Consider the following 19,830-nt stretch of genomic DNA (forward strand, 5'->3'; position numbering starts at 1 on the left):
AAATGTTGTAATAGACCAAAAACGCTAGGCTGATGAACGGAAGTTTCAAATTTTCTCACTATGTGTCATTACTGTGCGGTAAACTTTCTAAACATTCTTGACCAAGCGAATTAAAACGCTACATCAGCCCTACTTTCCAAGATGCCAACACCAGAAATGATATCATACTATGTTTTATGTGAAAAACATCTAAGAAAACATGATAACTTCTAGAAAAAAAATCTAGTCAATAGAATGCTATCTTATTTAGGAACGATAAAATGATCTTTCCGAATGCAACAAGCTGTATACGGCCGCAATTGTAAAGTGTACAATTTGCAGTACATTTTAGCGCCGCCTGGTGACAAACTTATAAAATTTTATCCCTCAACCGAAAGGTCTTGACCTGTTGATTAACTTTGTTGTAGACAGTAACTTTCTATATAGCCAAGATTCCGAGATATTCCGAGATAAAGAGTGTTGTACAAAATACAACGCGCGAGTATCCGTGTTACAAAAGTTGAAGCGAGTAACGGAAGGTTAAGGAAGCTATCACGCAGCTAAAGAACAATACATCGGCTGGAAAAGATGGCATCGGAGCAGAGCCTTATTAAAATGGGACCAGAAAAGCTGGTCGTTTGTATTCACTGGCTAATTGTTAGAATTTGAGATACGGAATAGCTATCGGAGAACTTGAAAGATTGAGTTAGCCACCCAATTTACAAGAAAAGCAACAAGTTGGACTGTGAGAACTATCGTGCGATCAACGTTCACAATACCGCCTACCAAGTGCTGTCTCAAATCATTCTCCGTCGACTATAACCAACTGCTAACAGATTTGTGGGAGTTTATCAAGCCGGCTTTTTGATCGTCGGTCAACAACGGATCAAATATTTACACTGCGGCAGATCCTCCAAAAAGTCCGTGAATATAAAATTCCCACGCACCCTTTGTTGGTTGACTTCAAAGCTGCATATAATACCATCGACCGAAAAGAGCCACGGAAAATCATGGACGAGAACGACCGATTTAAGCAGGAAGCTGATCAAACTGATTCAATCTACGATGGATGGGACAAAGACTTGTGTTCGGATTTCGATTGGATTGTCGAGTTCATTCGAATCACACAGATGGTTTCATCAAGGTGATGGTCTCTCATGCCTGCTGTTTTATATAACGCTCCAAGTTGTAGCGAATATCAACACGCGGAGCGCGATCTTCAACAGATCCAGTCAATTTGTCTGCTTTGCGGATGACATGGAGACTATCGGCAGAACTTCTGTGACGGTGGCTAAACAGTACATCAGACTAAAACGCGAAGAAGAAAAGATTGGGCTAAACGTAAATACACATAGAACAGAGTACTTACTGGCTGGCGGAACCGAGGCCGAACGATGCCGCTTGGGTAGCTGAGTAACGATCAACGGCGGTGAGCTTGAGATAGTTGACAAATTTGTCTATCTTGGTTCACTGGTAACGGCGGACAATGACACCAGTCGTGAGATTCCGAGGCGTATTATCAGCCTTGTATATCAGTCTTGAATATACTATGGGCTTCACAAGCAATTGTAGTCGAACAGACTAAGCCCCCGTAAGAAGTATATAAACGTTCATTAGACCGGTTGTTCTCTACGGGCACGAAACTTGGACAATGCTCGAGGAGGACCAGCGAGTGGTTGGAATTTTCCAAAGACGAGTGTTCACAATGATCTTCGGCGGCGTACAGCAGGACGGAGGATGAACCATGAACTCACACAGTCTATGGCGAACCCAGTATTTAAAAGGTGCCTTAAGCTGGACGGATATGATTGGCTGGGCATGTTACTAGAATGCCGGACAACTACCCTGCAGAAATGGTGTTTGCTTCAAATCTGGTATGAACAAGACGACTACGGGCGCAGCGAGTAAGATAGTTAGACCAGGTAGCGTGAGATCTGGCGGAGAGTACACGGTGTCCATGGAATTGGAGAGCAGTAGTAGAAATTTTGTTCATCAGATCTATGTCGTAGGACAGCATGCCAATTAAGAAGAAGAGAACGAGGTACAAATTCACTATTACGCAGAAAATACCTTTTTTCGGCAACAATATTTGCACGGTAAACCAATTTACTCTTATAGAGGTTCCCGCAGAGTAGTCTGCCCATGGATGCATAGTTGACATAACGACCTACACCATCATTGTTCAGAAAGCGCATTTTTATCGGGAAAAATATTTAAGGCCATATAATCTTAACTGTTTACTTTTCCTATCAAATGTTCTGTCAATTTAGTAGAGATTATTAGTCAAAAGAGGGCCGATGGGATTTCGTAATGCATATCTAGTTTAGTGTATTTAAAAAAATGCATACGCCAATTTATGCGAATAAATAGACTGCTTATTCTCATAACTTGGCGTAAAACCCATGAAAAGCAGGTTTCTATGGTAGATGATTATGCGGGGAGTTACGTCAACTATGCAGAGTAGCTCTATTTTTCCAAATTTCTCGAATATTTTCGAACAAACAAATGTTGTTTGAGTGCATTTTTGTAATTTTGGCTTTTACGTCAACTATGAATCCATGATCGAGCATGATCGACCATGCTCGAGCAGTAGTGTACTCCGCTAAATAGTCGGCAGAATGGTTTACCAAACGGTTTTCTGCGAAATAGTACTTTCCATGAAACAGTAGTCCGCGATATGGTCTATGGCAAAATTTTATATTTTATAGCGACGGTATAGACTCGGTTAGATTTTTTGCTTGGAATAACCCTCTGTAGCACCTACTTTGCTCGCCGGAACATTCGGAAGCATACCTGGAAACACCATAATGGAGAGCTTATTCTCATATCGATCACGTTCTGGTTGCTGGTCGGCACATTTCGAATGCCGCAGACGTGTGATCCTTTCGGGGCTAAACGGCGACTCAGACAATTATCTTGTAGTATGTAAGATTCGCGTCCAGCTGTCCATCGTATTCAAATTGAAACCAATCCGGAAGACAAGGTTGAATATCTGGTGATTATCAGCGGAAAGAGTTGCTGGGTATGAAATGGGGAAGGCAAACGAGAAAGCGACCAACATAGCTTTTGCCAGCCCAAGCTCCTACCTAGCGCCTCCACGTGGCCGTACCCGGTAATACTCTATTGAGTAGCTAAGCTAGGAGGTGCGATGCCGCGTGGTTCCCAGATGCAGACGGCTGAGCCACACGGCCTTGGTAGCAGGTAAGTATAATATGTTATTTTAATTATTTGTTTCGTTTTAGCTCATCAAGCACTTTCTATTGTACAATTAAGACTCTAATCGTAACAAGCACATGGATATCGTAAGGAAAAATTAAATTAATTATTGGATATTAGAATGATGGAAACTGACGCAATTATTTATCCTTTGAAGGATTGATGGTGAGATTGTTCTATTTTTCCCATATATGCTCCATTTCCATTCCATAAATTTCATTTTATTTTTAATATTTTATTCATATCGTATATTACTGGGTACAAGAACACCTATGAAGATTGCGTGAGTTTTTGCGCATCCTCTTAAAGTAGGTGGTCAACTAACGTACCCATTTCTACAATCGTAAGGACATGGCCAGGTGTATGGTGTACTTACGGGTGCATCATATCAGCCACCCATGATGTGTACGGTTGTCTATGCTATGCTATGCTATGCTATGCTATGCTATTATCAGCGGAAAGAGTTGCTGTAGCATACTCACAAAAAAACTCTTGCGCCAGTTTGAGATAATCTGGCCGAGCAGCGAAAAAAACATTAGCGAACATCTGTAGCACAACTGAAGCCATTTGCCGTTTCCAACAGCCGGTTTGACGCAGAGTGCCTACCAGCGAGTGACCGACGCCAAAAACCGAGCTTGGGCTCATATTCGCGTTGACGAACGTAAGCTGCTGCCACCTCCAAAAGTTTACTGTAGGGGTGAAGCGAAATAGGAATTTCTTAAAGAGTGCAAGAGATCGAAACATTTTGGCAGATTTTCACCCACACGTACATACGGGCATTTTTATGAGTGCAAGAGATCGTTTAATGCCGTCAACGCGAATGGCAGCTGCAATTGTGACATACCAGACCCGAAAGTGGTTTCGAGATGCTACGGCTATCGAACGGAGACTCTAGAGTTATAGGAAACGTCAGCACAAGGGATCGCCGTTCGTATGGAGGCGGAAAATCTCTCCCACAGGCGCAATTCGCGAGACTTCTTTAAAAATTGAGTTAGGAATTCGAATGATAGATTCTATTCAATGAATTTCTCTAACTTTACCACAACAATATATGCTATGGTACTAAAAAAACAAATAAACAAACATTCCTGCATGGAATGAACATGGATCGCTGTCCAAAACATTTTGAAACCCAGAAAATGTCATAATCGAGGGTAATAACTGTGTGTATCTCTGTCATTCGATTAAGTTATTTTTGTGTAGGTTTCGATATATTGTTTAATGGTCTTTGCGACAGTATGATAAGCAGATAATACAGATTGCTGTATTACATACGATTTTGTTATAACGACGAAAATATACGCTAATAATTTTCTAAAACAGTAACTTACAACTAAAGTATCTTCTTACCTTTGTTACGCCAAACTGTATTCGCGCTTTGCCTTTGACTAGTGTAGCTGCTATCTGCATGATAACAGCTTCCACGGTGTACGCGGAGCTCCAGCCTTGTTTTGTGAGCAATTCCATGCAGATTGCACCTCCCACCAAGACATAACCGCCTAGAACAAAACATAAATTTAAGGATAAAAAAGATGCAAACCCCTCAAAACTGCAATATTACCGGAAATGATCGGATGCACGACGCGCACAAACGGTGGTTCGAACGGGTATGTCTCCTTAAACATAATGTTGAGCAGGATGCTGTCCTTGCCTTCTTTTTCCTTCAGCAGCACGAGATCGTTATGCAAAGGACTGTCGGGATCGACGGACATCAGTCGGATGTTCCATTCGTAAATTGAGTCGTTAACCAGCTCTATCGAGTACATGTTGCTCTTGAACGAATCGGATCGGTAAATATCTCGCAACTCCTTCATCAGTCGGTCGGTGGCTTGAACCGAACCTGAAACCGAACCCTGTTTCAAGCCAAGTACGAAAGAAATCATTAATGATAGTTTGATCATGAAATCATTAAAGCTAAATTTACCTTTAAATAATCCTGCCGTTGAGTTTGTCGTAATCTTTCTAGCGTTGCTAAATGTTCCACTTCCATTTCGTCTTTCTGCGAAAGCGAAACAAAAGAAATTTTTAAAACGATTTGTTATTAATGAAAAACTTCTGTTTGCGTTTTCAACATTTTTTAAGTTGTAACATGACTTCAGTTGACAAATGACTATACCCATGGCGCAAAACAGTTCCCACAAATTTCTTTGCATTTTCCCTAAGAGATTATAAAATTCTGGCTAGGACCGTATGGCCAGAATAAAGAAATGCGGCTAAAGCAGAAGAATAGATTCATTCGTTAAAAAACGGAATAGTGGAATGCTTAAAATAGTCCTTTCTTCTAACGCGTCGATGTGCATAATGCAAAAAATAACAAAGCCCACAAACAAACGAAATAAGCAGGAATAATACAATTTAACACAGTGTTTTAAGTCATCTTGTGTGCTTTACATAATATATTGATCTTGCAGGTATTTGAAAAAATCATATTAAAAATCGAAATTCAGGCTCTACTCTTTTGCCGAATCCATTAATTGAACCCAGTTCGGGAAAAGTGAACGAACTGGCTTTATCATTGCATGGATTAGCAAAGCAACAACAGTGGGGGAGCGGGGATAATATGGGCACCCCGATGTTGGTCAAAAAACTCCCACAAGCTATTTAGTTATGTAGAAACAAAGTAATGTTTTAGTGTTGAACATAAATATCATGCGCTTGTTAGAAAAAAAACTCCATGAAACCAATAATCGGTATGACAGCTATGATTTCTTATAAAATTTTACCGACAGAAAATAAGCATAATAAAATAATACAAGAAGCTTATTTATAAATTTGAACTATTTTACGATTGAATATCAATTAAGTCGTCTCAAAATAATTTCTAGTAATTCCTTCATTTTTATAACTTTTTCGTTTTACCGGGGTAAAATGAGCACCATTCTCCGAGCAAGAGGGCACTCTTGCAACATAGCTTGCAAAAAAATAATCGACAAATTTAATTGTTTCCATCGTCATAAACGTATTTCTGAACGAAAACAGTGAATTAGTAATGATCTTCGAGTTGCCATTGACGCGTTAAATGAAGAAGCTCATTCCATTGGAAGACGCATAAAATTATGGCATGTCGAGGTAAATTCTGGTATGATATCTCAAAGTGGCATGAATAAACGACGAGTACCAATGGAATGAGGCCGCTTAAGACCATCCATATTTAGCCAGAAACAAGAGGAAAGGTTAGCATATCATTGAAATTAAAAATGTTGGTATGGAGTGACCGCCTTGGAGCTTTGGCATTCGAGCTAGCAAAACAGAAAATTTTCATTTCATTCGATAAAAATACAGTGGTTTGCGGATCGAGGCAGGATGCTCATTTTGCCACGGGTTCCCCTACAGCATTGACATCGACAGCTAGTTTGCAGCTTGATGCATTGATTTATGTATGAAAGGGCATTGTAAATATATGCTACTATTAAAAGGCTTTATGCAAAACCTACAAATTATAACTCTTCCTGCTACTGAATCTAGCGGCAAACAAGACAAGCTAAACCGTAAACCCCGGCTAATTGACAATAACTTTTGTTTTATTTATGGGTCGACGTGTGTGTTCTTAGTCTAGCTTTTGTCGGTCACCGTTAAATGGCCTTCAGTTTCCTTCCGGGGGAATATCAACAAAACAGTAAATGTAAAATATAAGCAGGTAATACATGAAGACAGAATACCAAGAAATATGTTTGATTAAATCAAAACTATGTAATTTCTTATGCGAAAATATTTTTTTTACCTTAGACGGATTCCGACCGTCGTCCATCTCGAGTGGAAGATCTTCCTCTCCTTCACTTTCCTGGTCACTTTCACCCACCACATCCTCGATGTCATCACAGTCCGAATCGATTTCGTCGATCTGTTGTTGTTGCTGTTGCTGCTGCTGTTGATGCAATTGACGAGCCCCTTGGAAGGCTGCCTGATGTGGTGAAGGTGTGCCGGGTGCATGAGGTTGAAACGGTATCCTTAGGTTGTCCAAATCTGGAGGTAGTGGAACTGTATGAAGCCGGCACAGTTCACGTAGTAGTATGTCGACCTGCGAAGAGATAATAGAAATAGAACAAATAACAGTGAGCAAGCAGTAAAGGAAATTGACTTTAGGTGCAGTATTTGGCGTAAAAAAATGGAGCGTTTAGTATAATGTATTCGAGCAATCAATAATACACAAACAACAGAACATGAAATCTACCAAATTGGATGACCCACATAAAGTACAAAAACTTTTTCCTTTTTTTCGGGTTATCCAACTGGTCGCTTAATCTATACCTATAAAGAAGGATTTCTGTCTGTCTGTCTGTCTGTCTGTCTGTCCTGTGTTCCTTATAGAATCAAAAACTACTGAACCAATCGGCGTGAAAATTTGCATGTAGAGGTTTTTGGGGCCAGGAAAGGTTTTAGTGATGGTTAGAGACCCCTCCCCCCACTAAGAGGGGGGGCTCCCATACAAATGAAACACAAATTTCTGCATAACTCGAGAACTAATCAAGCAAATAGAACCAAATTTGGCATGTGGGTGTTTTCGGTGACAAGAATTTATTCTAGGGTAATTTGAGACCCCTCCCCTCTTTATAAGGGGAATTATAACTCCTCTCCCCTTTAAGAGGGGGGGTTTCCATACAAATTTCCTCATAACTCGAGAACTAATCAAGCAAATGGAACCAAATTTGGCATGTGAAGGTTTTCGAGGGCAAGAAAATTTTCTACGGTGAATTAGGACCCCTCCTCACTTTAAGAGGGGGGGCTCCTGTACAAATGAAATACCAATTTCCTCATAACTCGAGAACTAATCAAGCAAATGGAACCAAATTTGGCATGTGTGTGTTTTTGAAGACAAAATTTTTTTCTATGATGAATTGGGACCCCTCCCCACTTTAAGAGGGGGGGGGGCTCCTATACAAACGAAATACAAATTTCCTTATAACTCGAGAGCTAATCCAGCAAATGGAACCAAATTTGGCATGTAGGTGTTTTTGGAGGCAAGAATGTTTTCTATGATGAATAAGAACCTCTCCCCACTTTAGGAGGGGGGGCTCCTATACAAATGAAATACAAATTTCCTCATAACTCGAGAACTAATCAAGCAAATAGAACAACATTTGGCATGTGGGTGTTTTTTTTGGTGACAAGAATTTATTCTATGGTGAATTGAGAGCCCTCCCCTCTTTATAAGAGGAATTATAACTCCTCTCCCCTTTAAGAGGGGGGACTTCTATACAAATTTCCTCATAACTCGAGAACTAATCAAGCAAATGCAACCAAATTTGGCATGTGAAGGTTTTCGAGAGCAAGAAAATTTTCTATGGTGAATTGGGACCCCTTCCCACTTTAAGAGGAGGGGCTCCTGTACAAATGAAACACAAATTTCCTCATAACTCGAGAACTAATCAAGCGAATTGAACCAAATTTGGCATGTGTGTGTTTTTGGAGACAATTTTTTTTTCAATGATGAATTGGGACCCCTCCCCACTTTAGGAGGGGGGGTCCTATACAAACGAAATACAAATTTCCTCATAACTCGAGAACTAATCCAGCAAATGGAACCAAATTTGGCGTGTAGGTGTTTTTGGAGGCAAGAATTTTTTCTGTGATGAATTAGGACCTCTTCCCACATTAGGAAGGGGGCTCCAATACAAATGAAATACAAATTTCCCCATAACTCGAGAACTAATCAAGCAAATAGAACCAAATTCGGCATGTGGAGGTTTTTGGAGGCAAAAATATTTTCTACGGTGAATTAGGATCCTTCCACACTTCAAGAGGGGGGGCTTCTACACAAATGAAATACAAATTTCCTCATAATTCGAGAACTAATCAAGCAAATGGAACCATATTTGGCATGTGGGTGTTTTTGGAGGCAACCATTTTTCCCATGATGAATTAGGACTTCTTACCTTTTTAGGAGGGGGGGGGGGGCTCCCATTCAAACGAAATACAAATTTGCTCATAACTTTAGAACTAATCAAGCAAATGGAACCAAATTTGGCATGTGAGAGTTTTAGATGGCAGAATTTTTTTTCTGTGGTGTATTACGACCCTTTTCCCTTTTAAGAGGGTGGGCTCCCATACAAATGAAATACAAATTTCCTTATAATTTGAGTACTAATCAAGCAAATGGAACCAAATTTAGCATGTAGGAGATTTTTGAGTCTTGAATTTATTTTATGATAGAGACCTCTCACCCCTGTGGTAGGGGGATATGGACTCTCATACAAATAAAACAGAAATTTTTGCGAAACTCAAAAACTAATCCAACTCGAGAAATTCGAGACTCTTCCATAAAACATTAATCAATAACAAGACCACAAAAACTATCTATAGTAACACTAGATCATTCAGGACGAGCCGGTCGCGAGTGTTGCCGGTGACCCGCCGTCGGAAGCGCCGCCCACTGGGGGGCTTGCAAAACTCGAGAAGTGACAAAGATCATCCGAGATTCATGATTTATGTACAACACAGGTTAATTTGTGGCAATACGAAGTTTGTCGGGTCAGCTAGTAGCGTATAAAACTCTGCGCTGGGCCCTTTTGTGATGTCAACAAAGTGTCAGGGAGACCTCAAACATCAGTTCTACCTGACGAGACAGGCACTGTCGCCCACTAAAACACAGGTAGAGCCCCAAGCATAGCCGTCTCGCCTATACCCGCAGGCGGAGGCGTTTCGGCCCTGCGCGGACTCCACGAACTGACTCTAAGATCTCTCTGCCAAAGGCCGGAATGTCATATTTTAAATATAATGATGATGATGACGATGATGATGATAATGATGAGAAGAAAAATCGAATCGAATTTGTAAATGTGCTTGGACTTTTTGTACCACTCGAGTTGCAATATGTGGTATAGTGAAGAAGTGGAGGATTCGTCAGCCCCGCCTGACACCGGTCTTCAACCGCGCGCCCGCTTTCAGTTTTCCAACACAAACAACCACAAATGAACCAATAGGTAAGACAAATTTAGGAGCATTAGTGGTTATCAACTTATCAGGGCAAATTTAATCTTTCATCCCCTTAGCATTCACAATGTATTCCCACGATACAAAGTAAATTGAGCGCAGCACAAGCTGGACGTTCGCGGTAGTCGACAGAAGCTTCAAAATATAGAGACTCGCCCGCCTTCCAACCCTCGAGACCAAAGTGCTGTAAAGCTCTGGGCTTAAACGTCTCTTTAAGACTCGACCCTTTCCCATCGACAGAGCCCGCGGGCGGCCATCAGAGCTCAGGACAGCCACGGGGCCAGTGCAAAAATCCTACTCTATCTAGCAGCACCGCCTAGCCGAAACTCGAACACGCGACACGAATTGACCCAATTTTCCCATCTGCTACCTAAGAAGTGCTATTACCCGTAATCATTACAGAGTGGTCCTTCGGCATCCAATCGGATCTGGTATCCCGCTTACATCCCCTTACTAACCCTAAGCCCCCGACCAACTCAATCAATCCGACATTTTTCGGAGATATTTGTGACAGTTGTGATAAATAGGGATGAATCCCAGAAAACTTCATCTATTGTCAGAGATCCCCATACTGGCCTTATTCTTAAACGGAATAAAAGCACTTTCTGAACAACGCAACAATCACATTTGGTAAATCTTTACCCCGAGTCCCACTTGAAATCACAAAAGTATTTTGATATATACCCACATTCAGAAGTAAACGTGACCGCTGTTCATTTTCACTGTTCATGTTCACTGATTAGTTAAAAAGCCCTACACCACGACAAGGTTCAGTTTTATCGTAGGGGATGACCCACATAAAGTACAAAAACTGGATTAATATACGAATGACCTAAATATATTTATTGCCATTTCATTTTCGTTGTCAAATAGGAGAATGGCCCCTGAAAGGGGGAGAAGGTCCAAATAAAAAATAAGTGCTTTGTTTCTCTTACTTTTCCGAAAAGAACTGGGCTGGGCTCAAGGAGGAGAGATCCGTGTAAGGGAAAGCTGCCTGGTGTCTGTTGCATTATGTGAATTTCCAAAGCGAAAACAGACAGACGCACAAGTGTCTAGGAGAGGCTAAAAGAAAAACTGGTGTGGAAAGGTGGTGGTGGGACGTTTCGGCAATAAGGTGAATGAGTGATGGAGTGAGATAGTGGTGAGCTTGGTGACTAGATGAGTGATAAGATGGATGGATGCATAATTCTATTAGTAGTGAGGTCGGTGAGTAAGTGTTGTGGCAAGTGGGTGAAGACGTCGGTGAATGAGCGATGGGGCTAGGTTGAGGAACCGTAGGTGGATGATTGAGTAGCAGGGGTGTGATTGGATGGTGGCTTGGATGAAGGATGTGTGAATGAAGAATTATCATAAAGAAAAGTGAAAGAGGGAGCGAGAGAGAGACAGAGAAGAAAGAGAGATAGGGGTTGGTTTTCTGCCATTTAGCATTTTTAACAAAGAGAGGTGAGAGAGGAACTTTAGAGAGACATACGGACAGAGGAGAGAGGGAGAGAAAACATAGAAAGAGAGTTCGATAGATATATAGATAAATATAAAGAGCTGAAGAGTAAGATGGAGAAAGACAAGGGGAGAGAGAGGGAGAGATGTAGAGATGGAGAAAGAAGAAAAACAGGGAGAAGTGAGAAAAGGGGGATCCAATGAGATTCACCTGATCCAAAGGGATTTAAGCGAAATAAGTACCATTTCATTGTGCTGAATTCTATATAACCCCGATGCGACCTCTTGGCAGTGCAAAAGTCACTTATAGGATAAGGTGGGGTAAGACGGGTCACGGGGTAAGATAGGTCAGTTGCATTAACATGAAAGTTTTAGCTTAATCCAAGCCAACGATTTTTTCATATACAGTCAAGTCGTTGTTTACGCGAACTTGTGGATTTCAACACTACGCGAAAAAATAGACGTTTTGAGCACATCCGCGTAAATTCCGAAAATCGCGTAAAAAACCGCGTAAATTCCGAAAAATTCGCGTAAAAATAGTCGCGTAAAAAGCGACTAGGTAGTACACCTAAAGTAATGTTCTTTTATAATCATCATAATTCGCAACTTATCTTTTACCCGTTTTCGATAGAAAAATTTGAATGGAAAATCGCTTCATTTCATGTTTTCTGTGTACTTTTATCATTTCTAAAACCACATAGGATAACAAAAATTGTTATATACTACAAAACTTTTAAATAAAGATGTATTTTGTTCTATCAGCTCAATATGGGGAAAGATGGGTCACATCTAAAAAGACTTGTGTGGCACCCTATGTTTGTCCATTTATTATATTTTTGAGTTTCTTTATTGTTGTTATTAAATAAGTGACTAGTTTTTAGCTGGTTGGTAAAGGGCTGAATAATGCGTACCGTCGGTGCCTCGTGCACGTGTTGGCATAAAATAGACCCTACAGTGGTTCATAGCCTCTTATTCAGCAACTCCTATTTCTATTTCCTCGTGGTACCAGCCGGGATACAAGCAACTTTGGTGAAGATCGGGTTTTCGGGTAACCAACCCCGGTGGAAGCCAAGGTCGTATGCCGACAGGAAAGAAGGGCTTTTTCGAGCTTCGTTGGCCCTCCGGCGAAACAGGGGGTTGGTGTAGCAGGTTTTGCAAGCCGTCACCACGAAAAATACTAAAGCACGGAACGAAAAACAAGGAAATTCTTACTGTAACAATCGGAATAGACCCACGCGACGAAAAGGACTATGGATTGGAAACTCGGGACGTGGAACTGCTGATCTCTCAACTTCCAAGGGAGCACTCGAGTGCTCTCCGACGTATTGAAGAGCCGCAAGTTCGACGTCGTAGCGCTGCAGGAGGTTTGCTGGAAGAGCTCAACGATACGTACGTTCAGAGATGGACATACCATCTACCAGAGCTACAGCAACACACACGAGCTGGGTACAGCTTTCATAGTGATGGGCGAGATGCGGAAACGGGTGATTGGGTGGTGGCCAATCAATTCTCGAATGTGCATATTGAGAATCAAGGGCCGATTCTTTAATATAAGCATCATCAACGTGCACAGCCCTCACCTCAGAAGTACCGATGACGACAAGGATGAATTCTACGCTCAGTTGGAGAGTGAATACGACCGCTGCCCAAAACACGATATCAAGATCATCATCGGGGATTTCAATGCTCAGGTCGGCTAGGAGGAGGAATACAAACCGATGATTGGAAGGTTCAGTGCACACCAGCGGATTCACTCAAACGCCGCAAACTACGCGCATTCACTCGAAGCTGCGCTGCCGGAAGAGGACGAGCTGGACGTAGCCCCTCTCGAGGACTGTTGGAACACTATCGAAACAGCCATCAGTAGTGTAGCGGAGAGCGTCGGGCATGCGGCCCGGAATCAGCGGAACGATTGGTTTGACGATGAATGTAGGAAGGTGATGGATGAGGAGAACGCTGCGCGGGCGGCCAAGATGCGCAGTGCCCCACGTCAGAACGTGGAAAGACACAAACAGAAGAAGATGCAGCGAAACCGAATCTTTCGGGAGAAAAGCGCTACCTGGAAGAGCAGGAATATGCGGATTTGGAGCGGCTGCATCGTTCTCAAGAAACGCGAAAGTTGTACCAGAAACAACTTATTAAAATGGTACCAGAAAAGCTGGCCGTTTGTATACATCCACTAATCGTTAGAATTTGGGATACGGAACAGCTACCGGAGGAGTGGAAAGATGGGGTTATCTGCCCGATCTATAAAAAGGGCGACAAATTGGACTGTGAAAACTATCGAGCGATCAGCGTTCTCAATGCCGCCTATAAAGTGCTGTCCCAAATCATTTTCCGCCGACCATCACCAATTGCGGACAGATTTGTGGGAACTTATCAAGCCGGCTTCGTCGAAGGTCGCTCTGCAACGGATCAAATATTTACACTGCGGCAGATCCTCCAAAAAGGCCGTGAATACAGAGTTCGCACGCATCATTTGTTCGTTGACTTCAAAGCCACATATGATACCATCGACCGGAAAGAGCTATGGAAAATCATGGACGAGAACAGCTTCCCCAGGAAGCTCATCAAACTGTCTAGTCAATGACATGGATATTATCGGCAGAACATACATCTGTGGTGATGGCTGAACAGTACACCAGACTACGGTTAACGGTAAATACGTCTAAAACAAAGTGCATGCTGGCCAGCGGAACCGAGGCCGAACGACACCGCTTGGGCAGTACTATATTGATCGACGGCGATGAGTTTGAAGTAGTCGATGAATTTGTCTACCTTGGCTCACTGGTAACGGCGGACAATGATACCAGCCGTGAGATTCGGAGGCGTATCATCAGCGGAAGTCGTGCTTACTATGGGCTTACTAAGTCCCCGTACAAAGTGCACCCTGTACAAGACGCTTATTAGACCGGTTGTTCTCTACGGGCATGAAACATGGACAATGCTCGAGGAGGACCTGCGAGTGCTCGGAGTTTTCGAACGACGAGTGCTAAGAACGATCTTCGGCGGCGTACAGGAGAACGGAGTATGGAGGCGGAGGATGAACCATGAACTCGCACAGCTCTATGGCCAACCCAGTATCCAGAAGGTGGCTAAAGCTGGACGGATACGATGGGCAGGGCATGTTGCAAGAATGCCGGACAACTATCCTGCAAAGATGCTGTTCGCCTCAAATCCGGTAGGAACAAGACGACCAGAAGCGCAGCGAGCAAGATGATTAGATCAGGTGGAGCGAGATCTGGCGGAGAGTACTTGGTGTCCGAAAAATTGGAGAGCGGTAGCCCTCAACCAAGTTACATGGAGAAACTTTGTTCAACAGGCTTTGTCTTAGGACGGCAAGCCACCTAAGTAAGTTTTTAGCTGGCCCGGCATATATTTTATCCTCAAAACAGTTAATGCGGCAAAAGGTTAGTTTTGCGACATTTAACTTTTTGTCTGATATAATTTTTATTTTGTTTCGTTTTATTTATTTTTGTCGCCAATTTTGAAATATGTAAGCCGTTTTTCTTCAGCAACAATGAATAATTTTGTTTCTGTAAAGAATTCATAACGGACTTCGATACAAAAAACTTCGCTTTTTGTTATTTGACCTATTTTGCCCCGCATTTTGACTCGTCTTGTCCCGTACTTTTTGAGAGCTTAAAATAACATGTCTTTTAAATGTATTCACAAAAAATATATAATCCTCGAAAAATCAGACTTGTTGATTTTTTCGGAAGAGATTATTAGTGACACCATCTAAATAAATGATAAGCGGATTCAAATTGAATTCGTAGAAAAACGCATCGGGTACTTTCCTTAGGTGACCCGTTTTGCCCCACCTGACCCTATACTTTAAGTGTACTGGCCAGAAGAACGCAATGGGTTTTCGACAGGGACAGTTGTAATATGGGATAGTACTGGCAGTTAGAAACGAGTAGGTAGTAGAGCAAGCTTTGAGGAAGGGTAAACCCAATATACATAGGAATACATAGAATTTAATTAGCATATGACGGATTTCACGCCAACTCGTCTAAGGGAAAGGGGTTGGCAGCACCCTCTCAGATTTCAATGAAACTTTTTGTGTGTAAAAATTTCATGTAAATAAACAACCTTGCATACTTAGTTTTTCGAAAATTGGTCTAGACAAACATTTGGAAAGGGCTTAATTTTTTCTCTCTTTTTTATTATAAAAACCCGATTTAATCCACCTAGTGGTGAAAGGAACCTTTGTTATACGGTCTTACTTGCTATTTGAGATAGAAACCGACACGTCTTCGGAGTATAATCCATCTATTGGTTAACGTTGCATAGTGCGTTGGCTTACATAAAATTTTTGAAAATTGAATACGTTTACAAAATTTGAACAAAATATGACCACTTATAAATTTTGATAGATCCTTTTTTCATGAAATTGCTGAATAAGGATAAGTAAGTTGTTAATAATTTGAGTAAGTGCAAGTAAAAGTAGGTTGTAAGAGCAAATATTATTCTTTAACATATACATTGCGTAGTAAAGGTCTAGTTTATAGATTTTTGAACTATGCATAATTTCCTGTAATGCCTATTTGATTCACACCAATAAAGTTTTCTAGAATAAATTTCATCAATTTTTATTAACCTTCGGTTACTCACGCTGTTGTATTTTATATAACACGTGTAGGTTTTTGAACGCCATATTGTTATAAAGTTACAAATTGTTGTGTAACTAACGTATATTCTTCAATAAACTTGTTATGAGCAAAATGTCATAATTATTCAATGCATTAATACTTTAAATTGTTGGGAAAATTGATCAGCATAAACTGACATCACAGAAATGAAGCAATCAGCATATGAGGTGTACCGGAATTGGCCTGGAATTTTCTCTCGTTTCTTCATATGGAAAAATGGTGTCTGTATGCATCAAAACAATCAGCAATAATGTAAAATGTTTAAAATGTATCCGTCTGTTGGTAGTCGAGTAATTCGGGGTCAAAATTAGGGTATTTTTTATAATCAAAGTTCTACAGTTCCTAAACAAGCAAACATAGAGGTATACTATATTCAGCAAAGTTGTGTATTTTTCCTATTTGTGCAACTTTGTAATACATGAAAAAGTCATACAACAATTACGAAAAGAGCTAAAATAAAAAACTGATTTCACTAATTCATATACAATAAATAATATTTTTCTATCTTCGCTGAAGAGATAGGGGGTTGCTGTCTTCAGCAAAATTTCTTGTAATAATATACTCTGAAACTTTGCAAAATACATCAATGTGTTATATTGAAACTGAAGAAAAATAATTTTTTTATTCCACTTTTAGGGGGATTAATCAAAATTTAAATTGCACCAGACGATAGAACTTTCAATTTTAAGAAATTCTTCCAAAGGTTCCATAAACCTAAAACCAAGTTTTCCCAGTCAAAACTCTAGTGCGCATGTCTCTTTGGCTTTGGGCCATTGTGCGCGCGAATAACCCGTATTACAAAAGTTGGCGCGAGTGTTGGAGGGTTAATATCTTTTGATCGGCAAAACCGATTCTTCTGAAATTTTGCAGATATATTTGTAGCATTAAAATCTCTAATTTGATGCCAAAATAATTCAAACTAGATAAATCATGTTTGACGAAATCGTTATAACTTATTGTAAATTTTAATGTGTTGTATTCAATTGATCATAACTTTCAAATTAAACGTCCAATCAAAAAACAAATCAATAGTGATCTATCAGGTTATGTTAGCTGTCAAATGAGACTAATAGCGTCTAAATCGGTTTAGTCATTTCTAAGAAACAGGCGATAATTATTACCTTGTCAAAACAGGTTTTTTAAGCATAACTTTTAAACTGATTGTTTGTTTTCAATAAAATTTATCCGAAAAATTTAGTGTTAATAAGAGCTTTCATTCGATACCAAGATCGTTGAAATCGGTCATTTGGGTCCGGAGAAAATCATGTCACGTAATTTTTACTTTTTTACTTATAACTTTTAAACGAAATGTCGGACCTTGAAACAATTCAATAGTGATATACTAGGCAATAATACCTTTCAAACAAAAGTAATAGCGAACAAATCGGTTCAGCCATCTCCGAGAAACAGGCGATAGAAAAGTTGCGCCCCGCACATACATACACACATACACACACACACACACACAGACATTGCTCAGTTCGTCGAACCCTGTCGATTGGTATATGTGGCTCGGCCCTCCGGGCCTCGGATCAATTTCGTGTTTTTCGACCAATTCCTAAACCTTTGTTATAGTATAACAAAGGTAAAAATATAACTCGAAAATTACAGGACCTACAAAAAAATGATCTATGGGTGACTTTTTGAAAATCTTCTGAATTTTCATAAAAAAATACTGACAAAAATAAAAATTGATTTCTACACCGAGAAAAAAGCATTTTAAAAATTAAAAATCGATTTTCCAAAAAAGACCATCTCAGAAATTGATGAAATTTTTTCTGAAGATAGATAAGGCCATTGCAAATTATTTTTAAAGTTTTTGTCACCCCCCCCCCCCTCCCTTTGAAATTGGCTTGAAAAATCGGGGGGCAAAAAAATAGTTTGTATGATGATTCTCTGGAGCAGCTTTCACATTTAAACTTTAAATAAAAATGCTTAAAAACAATATTTTTTTGCTCGATTAAAAATATCTTTGTTTTTTTCGCCCCCCCCCCCCTTCTTTAGTGGCTCAACACCGGAAGGACAAAAACTTTATAAAATATTTGTAATGGCATAATTATATGGTCTACAATTCTTCCATTGCAAAATGGGCATATTTAAAGAAAAGTTTTTCTAACAACTTTTTTAAATCCTTTCCGGAAAGGTCCTTTCCACGTGAAAAATCACGTAGATTTCTTAGATTACAGGGAGATTTTCAGCTGATTTTTATAGGAAAAAATAATAACATCCACCTGATTTTCATGTTAATGCATTAGGTAGTATGCGTGCGAACTACCTGAAATTCGCGTAAATAGTGCAGGAAAAGTAGGATGGAAAATATTCACATAACTTGAGCCCCTTAAAAGGAATCATAAATTCCACTGGGTGGAATTACACTCATTGTGTAATAAAATTAGTATTTATACCATTTTTGTTAATACCTCAGCTATAAATTTGTGTTTAGTTTGTTCGCTGTCCGGCATTTCCTACTAGCTGAGCTCTGTAAGTGTCCGATACCAGGGGGCTCTCTGTGTGAACTTTTTGGTAACGGGGGGGTGTGGAGGGTTAATTAAAAAAACTTTTCCTATAATTTCGACGTGAAAATTATTGTGAGTGAATGTATTCAATGCAGACGTTACTCGAAAAGGCAAATAATCAAAATACTCGATGTTATGCTTATGGGTAACATTTTAGAATCAAACCACTCAAAAAGCTTCCTTGATTTCGATGGCATAAAAGTTGTATTCGCCCGCAGAATCACTTTCGATTTTCTGTTTTTCTGTGTGTTATCAAAATTTGAAAGTTTTAAATGATGATGGGAATGTTCAGACATTAAATAAATGACTGAAGTTTTTGGAGCGTCTTAGTAGAATACGAAACCTAAAAATAAAAAAATAAGAAAACTTATCCAATTTAATTCTACTGTGTGTGTTTTATTCACGACAGATACGTATTTCGCCTACGACTTGCAGGCTTCCTCAGTGTCTGTTTTCGAACTTTTAGTTCGAAACGAACTTTTAGTTCGAAAACAGACACTGAGAAAGCCTGCAAGTCGTAGGCGAAATACGTATCTGTCGTGAATAAAATACACATAGTAGAATTAAATTGGATAAGTTTACTTATTTTTTATTTTTAGTAAATAAATAATAAGCATGATATCATCATGAGATATCACGAAGGTTGGATACCCATCATAACATTTATCATTTTTTATGCTTAAGTAGTAAAATCAACCACCTGTCCGTCTTACCCACCTTGTTCGTCTTACCAACAGTTCCCCCATAGCAATTTTTCTTAGCGTTCCAATGGTAAGTCTTAACTTGAAATCGGTTGGTGCAAAGCAAAGCTGTGGGTTTAAACGTCTTCTAAGACTTGACCCTTCTTTATCGTCAGACTTCGCGGCCGGTTATTAGAGTACAGGACAGTCACAGGGCTAGCACTATAGGCTGACTCTATCAATTGGCGGATCCAGCCGGGGGTTAAGCCCCCCCCCTCCCCTAGGAGGGATTTAGCCCCCCCCCCCCCTAGAAAAATGGATTTGGCCGACCAAATAAAATGGCGAAAAAATGGCGGAGGCTATAGCCCCCTACAAATGAGCGCTAGTTCCGCTAATGACTCTATCTAGCAGCAGCGC

General features: G+C 40.3%; 1 protein-coding gene across 6 annotated transcripts in view; it reads right to left on the reverse strand.

Moving 5' to 3' along the window:
- The window catches only part of LOC128739147 (ubiquitin-conjugating enzyme E2 Q2), a 40,555-nt gene that overhangs the window by 4,068 nt on the left and 16,657 nt on the right, over nucleotides 1–19,830 (reverse strand). For all 6 annotated transcript variants that reach the window (XR_008412178.1, XR_008412179.1, XM_053834558.1 and 3 more), the window contains exons 4-7: nucleotides 6,917–7,213; nucleotides 5,120–5,194; nucleotides 4,757–5,048; nucleotides 4,546–4,694 (exon numbers count right to left, since the gene is read on the reverse strand). Coding sequence is in view for 4 of the 6 variants with exons in the window: in XM_053834558.1 (XP_053690533.1) it covers nucleotides 4,546–4,694; nucleotides 4,757–5,048; nucleotides 5,120–5,194; nucleotides 6,917–7,213 (813 nt within the window). In the remaining 2 variants the exon portion in view is untranslated. The remainder of the gene's footprint in view (nucleotides 1–4,545; nucleotides 4,695–4,756; nucleotides 5,049–5,119; nucleotides 5,195–6,916; nucleotides 7,214–19,830) is intronic.

This window comes from Sabethes cyaneus, chromosome 3, assembly GCF_943734655.1.
Source record: "Sabethes cyaneus chromosome 3, idSabCyanKW18_F2, whole genome shotgun sequence".
NCBI classification, from domain to species: domain Eukaryota; kingdom Metazoa; phylum Arthropoda; class Insecta; order Diptera; family Culicidae; genus Sabethes; species Sabethes cyaneus.